The sequence below is a fragment of the Fistularia commersonii genome, chromosome 13, assembly GCF_037954325.1.
Source record: "Fistularia commersonii isolate RoL2024-O1a breed Wild chromosome 13, RoL_Fcom_v1.0, whole genome shotgun sequence".
Lineage (NCBI taxonomy): Eukaryota > Metazoa > Chordata > Actinopteri > Syngnathiformes > Fistulariidae > Fistularia > Fistularia commersonii.
This window is the reverse complement of record NC_141296.1, coordinates 12,834,159-12,846,911: the sequence shown is the minus strand read 5'-3', so window position 1 is coordinate 12,846,911 and position 12,753 is coordinate 12,834,159. Positions and strand designations below refer to the sequence as shown.

Here is a 12,753-nt window from a genome sequence, read left to right as displayed (position 1 = left end):
ATTCGGGGTCAAATTAGCACTCGGTGTCACCTTGTCAACACCTTGGGAGACGGCGAGCGGTCTCTTCCGACACGCCGTTTGATCAGCAGCGCCACCTCTCGCGATATTCCCTGTCCTGCGTCAGTCTCCGTTGCTACGGACGTACAGAGCAACATGACGTGTGGGAGAATGTGTATTCATAGCTACATTTGCTGCCTTTCATTTACGGATGAATTAGATTCGACCTGATTTCAATTATTATTATGTGTTATTTTGTGTATTTGACTGACTTTATCACTGAGTTGTATGGTTTTTGACGTTATTACTCAGATTGGCAAGATTATTTAAGTGTTTCTGGAGCATAAAATAGGTCAATTACTACTAAAATGATGTATATATACATATCTATGTCTACAGGACTGTCTCAGAAAATTAGAATATGGTGATAAAGTTCTATATCTTCTGTAATGCAATTACAAAAATAAAAATGTCATACATTCTGGATTCAATACAAATCAACTGAAATATTGCAAGCCTTTTATTATTTTAATGTTGCTGATTATGGCTTACATCTTAAGAAAACTCAAAAATCCTATCTCAAAATATTAGAACATCATGAAAAAATTTTGTTTTTTTAATTGCATTACAGAAGATTAAGAACTTTATCACAATATTCAAATTTTCTGAGACAGTCCTGTATGTTATACCTGAAATGACTGATATTTTCCTCCATATAATTGATTGATAATGTCGTTGTGCACGTTGTTAGCTTTTAGCTACTTTCTGAATGTGTGTGTTCTGAGCAGGTGAGGGGGACCAGTTTGGGGTAGCATGGTTTGGGGGGCCCGGGTTTGGGAGAAGAGCTGGTCGTCTCTCATCTCCATAATTTGCTATCATTTGCGTTTTAGAAGAAAAACTAAAGAAATTTGGTAAAAAAAAAAAAAACATAACAGACCTCTCTTCCTCAAAACGTGGGGGCTTTTTTTTTCTCCCCCCAATGTCAGCCAGTCCCGCCTTTCAGCCATCAGCTCGAGATTGTGCGTTGGGGCTTGTTACAGCGGCGACGACTCCCCCCCCCCCAAAAAAAAAAAAAAATATATAACTATGGAAATAAGTTGTAATAAACCAGAATTATTCTCGAACTGTGTTCCCGCCATTAACGAACGGCAAACTCTAAATGTGAATATTTTTTTCCCTTCTTTTTTTTTTTTTTTTTCTCTTCCTTTGCCAGGGAGCGATAGAGAGAACGAGAGAGACATTCAAAGAAAGAGACAGATACAGACAGAGGGGGTGGATGGGAGGGAGGCGGCTGGGGAGGGGAGGGAGAGCCAGAGCCAGAGAGAGAGAGAGAGCGAGCTGGGAGCTGGGGATGATTTCTCTGGGGATGAAGAATGCGTGTGTGTGTGTGTGTGTGTGTGTGTGTGTGTGTGCGTCTTCAGGGTGCGGGTGGGAGGGAGAGAAGGAGGGGGAGTTGAGAAGTAGAAGAAGAAGGGGGATGAGAGAGAGAGAGCGAGAGAGAGAGAGAGAGAGGGGAGGATAAGTGAGCGAGCAAGTCAGGCAGTGGGGGGGGGGGGTGAAGGAGAGGAGGTGGTGGTGGAGGGTGGTGTGTGTGTGTGTGTGTGCGTGTGTGTGTGTGTGTATTTGTGCGGGGAAAGCGAGGCGAGGCAGAGCTGATTGAGATTCGGGCCTCCAGAGCTGCAGGCTCGCCGCTGCCGCCGCCGCTGCTGGGAGCTCAGGGAGAACACGCTCAGTTATTGGAATTCTTTTTTTTTTTTTTCTTCTGCTTTTTCTAATGAATTAATTCTTCTCATCCAATTTAGGTGAAGATGAAAAGAGAGCGACGCTGCGAGCGTCAAATTTAGTCTTTTTTTTTTTTTGTCAACCGGGCCCAAAAGCGTTTGCTTGCGAACCCTTTAACATCTGACGAGCCATACATTTATTCCTAGTTATATTTTTCTATTTACTGATGAAGCACGGGGGGGCTAGTTGACAAAAAAAAAACAACAGAGAAAACAAGAGCGACGTAAAAACACATGTCCGGTGTGTGTTGTTGTTGGGGGGGGGGGTTCATTCTCATTCACCGAGCAGCACAAAGAACCCCCACAAACACACACACACACACACACAAAATGCCCATCCCCCCACATCCAAACCACCAGATGAGTTAAAAAAAAAATCGCCTCCGCAAATGTGCAGAAACATTGATATGACCTTAAGAAACCTTGCGGCCCACGCGGGGGGTGGTGGTGGTGTGTCTGTGTGTGTGTGTGTGTGTGGGGGGGTCCACGTGAATGACGTGTAAGCACAGTGGGATGCCGGTAAACGTGTCAAATCAAGGTCAATGGGAAAATATTCCTCTGGATCGCACCCGGAAGATTTATGTGCACATAAACTGTTACTGTTCTGAATGCCCCCCCCCCTCCGTCCACGGCAAAAACCTGACATCGAGGCGTTTATTGAGAATACTTTACGCCGAGAGACAAATAAAGACCCTTCGATGGAGCGGTAAGAGCCACTTTCTCATAATAAACTCGCAAACTTGAAATCTAGGTTTAAAAGGGGAGCTGATACGCCGTCCCTTCGCTTCCCTGATGTGTTATTACTTTGCCGTAACATGACCAAAGTTTCAAATAATGAATTAAGAACGTGGGTAGGGATTAACTGACGTGAGCGGAAAAAAAAGCCCGGGTTTCAGACGGCTCCCGAGCTCGAAGAATACGTCCAGACTTATTTCATTTAACTCCCGTGTATGAATATTTCTGTCTCCGCTGCAGCTTAGAAAGAAAAAGAAAAAGGAAAAGAAAAGACAACCCAAGGTTCACAAGACGGAGAAAAACTAAAACTTTAAATAATTTGAAATTACAGATTCGAGTTATAATTGTTTTTTTTTTTTAAGCAGCAATTTAATTGAGTGACTCTCATTAAACCTCTTGGCTTAGACATGTAATTGATTCTAAAACTCTTTATAAAAAAAATGACACGTACGAAATGGCCAAGATATCACCGTAAAAGAATATTTTGTAAATTGGCCATTTATTTTTCATTTAAAAAAAAAAAAAAAAATCAACCAAAAGTTTGCATTAAATACCCGTAGACTCACAAAATGGCTCGCATTTAAAGATAACATTTCACCATCATTGTTAGTAGGTGTTGATGACAGAGGTACAGTGCATTGGTACCTCGTGTTATAAGATCAATTTCTTCCAAGATGTTCTTAAACCCAATCAGATTTTCGCAAGAAGACGGGAAAATGGACGAATCCGTTCCCGACCCCTGAAAATAAAAGCCTTCTTCATCATTCTTTGCTCGGGAGAGCGTCTGTATCCAAGATCAGCTCCGCACTTTATCACCGCTGTCCTTCAGGACGGACCGACCGTCTCGCCGTACCGCCTCGCAAAGCAAGATCCGAAGCCTCCATCTGCCGCTATCTTTTTCGCTTCCATCGCGCTTCTCGAGATTAAAAAAGAATTCGACCAAAAAACAAAACGCTGAGAAACCAATGACGAATCTCGACGTACTCCCGCTGGTGGTTAGCCGCCTGTTAGCGGTTAGCGTCAACAACAACTTAAAATCCTGCTGTATTTTAAAAGGTGCAAACGGCTTTTCGTGCAAATGCCCGAAAACGCAAGTGCCGTTCTGAACCCTTCTGGTGATGGTCGAGGTCCAGTAGGTCACGACCCGAAAGCTTTCAGACACCCTGCTAGCATGAAAGTCAGGTTTTCCATCATTAGTCGTGACAAAAATGGCGCCGTGCACCGAATCTCGTTTCATTCGGGGAGCAAAATCAGACCGCAGATCTCAACCATCAACATGCAAAAAAAAAAAAAAAAAAAAATAGAATGAATATGAAATGTTTTCCTCCTTTTTCTTTCTTTCTTTTTTTTTTTTTTTTTTTTTTTTTTGATTCACTCCTCCGTCTCTGCAGCCCTTGGCAGGTCAGCCAAAAAGTTAATTTCAGAAGCCAGCACACAAACACACATACATGAGTGAGTTCTTGCCGCGAAAGTCCCGAGAAACAAGAGGGCGAAGAGTGTGTTTAATGTCAGAACACTCTGCTCCGCCGCCGCGGCTCCCACTTCATGGTACAGGGAACATGGAATCCCTTTAGCTCGGCTGGCCGGGCGCTGACAAGGTATCTGGCCTCGCGTTCATTTGGACAGTCAGCACTCGAACACGGAGCGTGGGCTCGACGCCTGGATCAGACGCCGGTGAAGCAGATATACACTCCGGCGCCAGGGAATTGTCTCCCGGAAGACAAAAGCGGGAGCGGCCCGTCGGTTTTAAAGCGTCGGAAAGACCTCCGCTTCCCCGCCCTGGATTATCTCACCTGTGCGATTTCTGCTTTTCGGGCTTCTTTCGAGATGTCGGTTAAACCGCCGGACGAGCTTCGGAAAGCCGCATCACGCTGATGCTTTGGCCGGACGACAAACCCGGCGACAAAAAGGTCAAATATGCCCATTAGGGCTCATGAACTGTTCCGTATAAGGTGCATTTATTCCACCATTAATAATAATAATATGGATTATAATGTGCAAAGCAATTTTTTTTGATTGACCTTTTCAATTAACCTCACATCTTGATATGTCCTCAAAAACAGACTTTAGTAAGGCTGAAGTTTAAGGGATTTTATCAAGAAAATTCTTATATCAAAACAACAACGACACCAGCAATAGTACAAATAATAATAACGTTGCAGGCACTGAACAAGCAAACTCCACAGAGAAAAGCCTTCAGCAACAACAACAACGGCGACGATTATAATTATTATTAATAATAATAATAATAACAGTATTATCATACTTCTTCTTCTTCTTCTTCTCCTTGTTCTTTTTATCATTATTATTATTATTATTATTTGTTGGGCTGCTTATTGTTTTTTTTTATCTGCTAATCCACTCAGAAGCGTTGGTTACATCAAGGAAAACCATTTTTTTTTTCTGTGTTAGTTGAACGCATCATTCAGTATTTGATGTATTTAAAAAGCTTTACATCTTTGATGGTATAAATATATATTGTTTTTAGGGGAATTGGCAGACATTACCTTTGTAAACATGGGCTTCCCGTGCTGGGTGACCATGGTGCACTGGTCGCAGTCAAGGGTGATGCAGGAGTTGTGGAAAGATTCCTTGGAGTGTTTGAGGATGTAGTGGAGTTCGGTGACTCCTCCCTCGAACACCGTGCTGAAGTAGCGGGGAATCAGTGTCCGTCCGATCGCTGGCGAGACACAGAGGAGAAGAAAATAGACGCTCAGTGAAGGCGAAGGCGAGAGAAAGCAAATGATGAGATGCGGTCTCCATTGAAGGGTCAGCTGATTGACTATCGGTGAGGGGTTGATAATAATAATTAATCCCTTGCGGGAACTTCCTTCTCCGCTTTTAACCCATCGCGGATGAACCGCCAGCGGTCGGCCGCCGTCTCGCGGCGTCAGGGGAGCAGTTAGGGGTTAAACGTCTTACTCAACACAGAACGACCGCTCTACCCACTCGTGCTTTACATCCGCCAGCGATGAGGTAACCTCTGATTTGACCGCCGGGGCGGAACCGGACCGGGGACGGGTGGCCATCTGCCTCGACCGAATTTCCCAAGGGAGGGGCTAAACTTCCAGAAAGTTTCTTTTAAACAAACAAACAAGGCGTTGAACCTCATCCGAATCTTCCCATAAACGACGCCCGGCATCATAAATTTGCTTTGGAAACCCTCCTAAAGCGAGGAAAGGGTCGGACGCCTTCCACGGCACGAACTTTCCCGCCGAGGCCAGAAAGGACAATGAGCATCTTTCGCCATTCGTCCCAAAATGCATGAAAACATGTTTTATGTGTGGGACTGGAGACGAACTCCTTGGCGTCGTCCGGTTTTATCACCTGCAAACTACAAAAACATTTTGTCAAGCGGGATGAGCGGAAATGGGTTACATACCTGATCATAAATAAAGAATTTGCCCTCCTGCTCATGAACCAGAATATTATTGTTTCGCTATGTTTACTGCAAACTTGATGAGCCAGTAGAAGAAGAGGAGAATAGAAATAAAACTTCATAAATTGAACGACAAGTGTGACCAGAATTAGAAATGTGACCTCATCAGCGGGTTGCCGCAGAACCAGCAGCAACAGTTTTAGGACCGCGGCCCCAGGCCCTCATTTATTGACATATTTCCAATGAATTGGAAAATATTGTGATAAAAAATCTTTCTCTCCTGTAATGCAATTAAAAAAACAAAAAAAAAAAAGTTTATTTATGATATTATATTTTGAGATAGGATTTTTGAATTTTCTTAAGATGTAAGCCATAATCAGCAATATTAAAATAATAAAAGGCTTGCAATATTTCAGTTGATTTGTAATGAATCCAGAATGTATGACATTTTTGTTTTTGTAATTGCATTACAGAAGATAAAGAACTTTATCACCATATTCTAATTTTCAGTCCTGTAGACATAGATATATATATATATATGTATCCATCATTTTAGTAGTAATTGACCTATTTTATGCTCCAGAAACACTTAAATAATCTTGCCAATCTGAGTAATAACGTCAAAAACCATACAACTCAGTGATAAAGTCAGTCAAAAACACAAAATAACACATAATTATAATTGAAATCAGGTCGAATCTAATTCATCCGTAAATGAAAGACAGCAAATGTAGCTATGACTAGAACTTTAGACAATATTCTAATTTTCTGAGACAGTCCTGTATGTGATTTTGCTCCATTGAGTGGGTTCATGGTCACTGTTTTCTCAACAACTATTACACAAACTGTCATTTCCGGACAATAAGCCACAACTTTTTCACTTAAGCAACGATGCAGCTAATATATGTTTTTTTGGGGGGCGAACGAGCTTCGCGCCGCTAAAACATTTATCCTCGTCACATCGGACCAATGAAATGACCGGGAAATTCTGAGTCCGTTCAACTCCCGACACTGAAGAAGACGACTTTGACGGTTTTGGTGCGCAGGAGGAAGCCCAAGATAGCTATCGGCTAGCCGATGTGGCTAGAACATTATGGTATATATAAAGAGAGAGAGAGATGGCTAGATATTGCTCTTGTAATTGTCAGGTTACGCATTTATGTACTACAAATAAAGAAGAAACACTCATTTCTTTGTTCCTGTTTAACAGCTGACCACCTGGACTCATTGTAATTATGGAGTTACATAAGAATTATTACATGTTAATAACCTCTGCCTCTATAATCCTGAAAACCCCCACCTTTTTTCCCAGAATAATAGCGGAAATCCTGCCACGCTTTTCACCTGTCGGCCAAAAATGAAGCAATCCCAGAGTTACACGTTCAAAGAAAAAGATCTTGAAATTTAACCGGGTGGCGGTGGTGTTATTTATACCGCACGATGCACATCATTATTGATAGATGATTGCTCTGATTGATCGCTTGGCTCGACAAAACATCAACCAAACCTCATTTCCTATCCCCAGCAATTCACCATCACAAACCACAGCGCAGAAAAAAAATATTCCTATTCCGGATGACGGGAACAGAAATAATGACCTTCCGTCTGAATCCCGGCTGATTATTTATCTATTTATCTAATCGACAATTAGCCCCGGCGATGATATAGTCAATAATTCATGAGGTGACTCGTTAAGGTGGATGTTTGCGGGGCTTGGTTTGAGGTGCTCGGGGGGCCGGAGGAACAGTCAGAGGAGAGACGTTAAGCGCTAACAGAGGGCTTATTCCCAAAAATAAAGCAAGATTGTCCTCATTTAACAACTTAATATGTAGATGTGGGATTTTGCACGTCGTCGTCAGAGAACAGCTGCGTCGAACAGATTCCGCCCGGGATGCACATAAAGAAAAAATAAAAAAATTGCAGGCTCTTTTGATTAACTGCAGAGCTCCACGATACAGCTCCTGCCGAGCAGCTGCGTCAAAGCTTTTTTTTTTTTTTTTCCCGCGCCACGACCCGTATCGTCTCCGGCAACACGTCCTCGGAGCGTATTCCTCCCTAAAACAGCCCCCCCCCCCTTTTTTTTTTTTTTTTAATTTTGTTTTCAGCAACAGGAATTTACATTTTTTTCAGCGTGCTCTTCTTCTCACAGGCCTGAAAGAGGCGCAGGCGTCATCCCGACGCAAGTTGGTGTTAAGCTGTTCCACTCGAGCGACATGCTAAAGGCTAACTACACAGTAATTACTGAAGGGGACATGTTACTTATTCCCTCAGCTGTCGTTGGATCTGAAACGGCAACTGTTTGGCCCTCAGCTGACATCCCCTCTACCCCAATTCCCCGTAGAGGTATGACGATCCTTTCATGTCGTCCCGTTATTTCCGAGATGAGTGTTTTCGGCGGCGAGCCGCCCTGCTGCTAATCTGAGGCAAACATGTGAAGATTTTCATCCGGCAGGTGGAACTGTGTCGAAGACGGGAAAGGCTGAGAGTCGCGTTTTCAAAACTTTACCGTCTGGAATCAATTTGAATGTGTTTTTCCTGTTTGGAACACCTTATATGACTGAGTCAGGACTTCATTAGTCGCGAATTGAATTAAACTTCGGATACGTGCATCAACATCTATTTATTGTCTAGTCAGACAATATCAATCAATTCCAGGTCCGAAACAAAACCAGTCATAACACTATTTTGACACAGATGTTTGCAAATTCCCGTGTTTTGTCAAGAGATATTCCGAAAAAGACGATTGATCGTGAATGTTAGCGTTCAATCCAGTGTACTGCATAGTAAAAAAACTCTTTTGTCTTTCATTGGAAGTCATTATTTTCCAAATCGTACAGAGATGCATTCAGGAACTTGTAGAAACAAACGTAAACGACATTGCAGCTGCGACTCGGGTTCTCTTCGTTCGGCAGGACGGCCCGTGCACGTCCGGCGCAGGTTATTTTTAGCATCGCAAACAAAGGACTAGCCGGGGATTTGGCCTAACGGAATTTAAAAAAAAAAAAAAAAAAAACTCACAAATTTAAGGGTTAAGTACGTCAAAGCCACACAATTAAGATTAAGAGAAAAAAAAAAATCTCCTGTGAGCGCAGACGTCAGACAGATTAACAGATTGACACATGTTTCGGCTGGTCATCTCGACATCTGTGAGTGTCACAAGCCACCGCGTCACCGCTGCGTTTTTTTAATTTTATTTTTGCCTCTCTGTCGTCGAATGAAGCGGGAATCCACTAATCCGGCCGCGTGTCGGCGACCTGGTCTCCCCGCCGGACTGTTAAATAACCGCGAGCAACGTCACAATCCTAAATCCAGACTCCGGGATTACGAGGGCGAACATGCTGGGATTTCCTTTTAGCCTCTCATCCTTCGCCGAGTGGAACAAGTAACTCTCTCTTGTTTCCACCGCATTTTCCTGTCCGTCAAATCTCTGTCATTAGAACGCCGCTGGGGTTAAAAAAAAAAAAAAATAGAAAAAAAAAGGGGGGACGCCACATTATCCAGCGGCACATGGCCTCTGATTTCAAGCAGAAATAATCCATCTTAGAGTCAACACTCTGTTGGCTAGAATTATGCTCATTCTCTCCTTCCCCCAGGGTTGGTGGCTGGCTGGTCACTAAGAGGTGTATGCATCAGTGTGTGTGTGTATGTGTGTATGTGTGTGTGTGTGTGTGAGAGAGAGAGAGAGAGAGAGAGAGAGAGAGAGAGTAAAACCCGGGAATGAAACTTCATTTAGATGTGAAATGTCCCTGAAGACAGTGGCTGAAGAGGTCCTCCAGGTCAGACCCGGGTGGGTGAGTTACAAACGAGAGAGTTGTGTGTGTGTGTGTGTGTGTGTGTGTGTGTGTGTGTGTGTGCGGGGCGGCGGTATGTTTTTCAAATTCGATAAAGTCAGGCATGACTAAATAACACGTAAAATGTTTGGCATCATGAGCAGTGGCTGGTGGTGGAAGAGGAGGGTGGAAGGAGTGAGAGTCGGAGTGGAGATGGAGGCGGATGGGGGGGGGGGGGGGGGTTCTCTATTTCTTGCACTGCACTCTCTCTCTTTTCCTCTCTTTCTCTCTCTCTTTCTGTATTTTTTTTTCCGTTCGTTCGCTCCCTCCCTCTCCGGCTCTACACCACGGTTGAAAAACAAAGTACGTCTAGGAGTGGAGCTGACTGCTAATGAGGAGGAGCCGGTAGGAGACGGGGATGGGGGTGGAGGTGGCGGCGCTGGGTGGTGGGGGGGGTGAGGGGGTTGAAAGAGAGGGAGAGGGAAAGAGAAAGAGGGAGAGAGAGGAGACGGGAGGGGGCGGTGAAGGAACTCACAGGGAAGATGAAAAACAGGGTTGTCAACCAGAAGGGGGGGGTTGCGTTGGTGGATGGGTGGGGGAGGAGGCTGGGAGGGCGGGGGCTCAGGTGACACGCCGATCTACTCCCTCGCCACCTCGCCCGGGCATTTAGGGCGCTTCGGCCACGTCCCCTCCACCGAAAGAGCCCTTCCGGGGAAGCGGAGCTCGATATCCTAGCTCGATGTGGCATTAGCCGCGGCGCTAGCGGAGGCTAACGTTGTTCAAATATCTCCCCCGTTCTCTATTTACATTTTAGGCAAAACACCCGAGTTGACTGGTCATAAATCAGCAGGATCGGTGTCTGGCTGAAGGGCACTTTCGGACTTTTCTTTTTTTTTTTTTTCGTTGCAAGACGACGGCGCTATCCTTCCCCGGCCCTTCGCGCGCAACAGTGGCATTTTGCCCCGGCTGTCAAATATCTTGCGCGTCACTGCGACGGCTGCGGCAACTTCCGCGTTCGGAACCCGATGAGCCCGAGATGTTTATTGTACGCGGGACTTCGGAAGCGAAGATGGCGGTCGAGAGACGGCCGATACGGGTGGGGAGAATTTCCAGTCAAACGGGGATCAGAACCCCGATGTTTTCGTTTCCCACAATGCAACAGATCCACAAGTTGTTTTGATTTCTCTGAATGTGCAGCGTGTAGCCGACTTGACGGTGGCTTAGGAGTACAAGGTATATAAGGGGGGTCGGGAAATGACTGAAAGCTGAGTTAACCAATCCAAAAGTGAGAAACGCCAAATTTGAGATGACCAGAAGCTCAAATCCGGACTTGATCGAGACTGATCTCTGAATCTGAGGACGCGGTCGCCAATTACCAAGATGGCCGCCGTTTCACAGTCACACAGAAAGAAAGCTGGCAAGGCCTCGATTAGACTTGTTTCTCCAAATATTGTGTCCAAATGCGGGCTCCACGGAAAAAATTGCAAATAGTGGATAGAACCATTGATCAATGCTCAATCCCAAATGGGGCCTTTTTTCAGATCCGCAGATCCGATATTTCCGGCCTCATCCAACAGAACAAAAAAAAAAAGGGATAGAAAGGCGAAACATCAACACAAATAGCAGCTCAGTCCATTAGCTGCCCCGGCCAGTTCTACCGGACGGCGAGCGAGAATAATCGCCCGGCCCCGGCTCGCCGCGGCCATCATTAATTCCATTAATTTCACGAGTTCCCCCAAAAAATGAAAAAAAAAAAAAAAGATCTATTTTGCCACGCTGTAGACTGGTACATGGGAATGCCAGCACTGACGCAAAACAGAATCAAACAAATAAAAGAGAAGTGGATGCGCGGGGGTGAAAAACTCTGTCGTAACACCCAAAAAAAAAAAACAAAAAAAAAAAAAACAGGGTTATGAGACCGCATAAGGAAAACACGAGCGTAATCACACAGCGACAGAGTCCGATGTCGCGTAAATAGCAATTGAGGAAAAGGCCAAAACAAAGAGGAACTTGCGCAGGAGAGATACGTCTCGGGGTTCTCGCTCGGCTTTCCTTCCACCTCCACCTCCAACTGCATCCCTTCCTCTCCGCCCTTTTCTCCCGCCCCCGCGCCGACTGGCACGTCTTCAGACACAGGCCACTCCAGAGATACAGATTAGCTGGCACTCGTTTGGGCGAACACAACCGGCAGCATATGCCTCTCAAGTAATGTGTACCCAAACATGCAATTTACAAATAATTAACGCGGTGTTAATTAGACACATTAATTCATGCCACTTTGTTGGGATTGTTTCCCCTCATTGGTCCCCAGGACTCCTGCCAGCAGCGGCAGCCGGCGAGACTCCGGGACCGATTCGGCTGCTCCGGAGCGGGAATGCAGGCCGTCACAATGAAGAAAGGCCGCTGGCAGGAGCGCGCGCGCACACACACACACACACACACACACACCATGGTCAGCGTAAATTAAACACGGGCCCATATAATGAGCAGATTCAATCACATGTGCACTAATATTCACGGTGGCTCACTGGAGGGACGCGGTGATCTCGCCGACTCACGAGTCGTCTCCGCGGACGACGCAAGGCTTGCGGTTGGATACACTTTTTTAATGAAATTTAAAAAATATATAAATGATATCAGATCTCGGAGTTTTCATTCATTCATTACTTCCGTTTAAGGCGTGTGTGTTTTTCTCCTGTAAACTCAACTCAAAGGCAAGTTACATCCTGTACTTTTGTCCTTTTTCCAGTAGATGAGCTGACACAATTAAACAACTACAGCTGATATTGATTAACTATTCACTAGGAATTCATTTATTAATTGATTATCTTTTTATATCACAATCTGCACTAGCCAAAACACTAGCTGCACGTGCACTTCTACTTGGGAGAGCACAGCTACAGTGAGGAAACAAGGCATGACCATTAATAGATCAATGACACACACACATGCATAAAGAAATCCATACATACACAATTACATATATATGCACGCATGCATACATACGTGCGTAAATGCACACATACATACAGACACATGTATAAACACATACATATATAAATGCAAATATACATACACACCTATAAATATA

At 44.6% G+C, this 12,753-nt stretch overlaps 1 protein-coding gene across 4 annotated transcripts in view; it reads right to left on the bottom strand.

Annotated features, from left to right (window-relative positions):
* The window catches only part of ldb2a (LIM domain binding 2a), a 96,452-nt gene that overhangs the window by 35,687 nt on the left and 48,012 nt on the right, over positions 1-12,753 (bottom strand). For all 4 annotated transcript variants that reach the window (XM_086158089.1, XM_086158090.1, XM_086158087.1 and 1 more), the window contains exon 3: positions 5,021-5,193. In XM_086158089.1, coding sequence (XP_086014215.1) covers positions 5,021-5,193 — 173 coding nt within the window. The remainder of the gene's footprint in view (positions 1-5,020; positions 5,194-12,753) is intronic.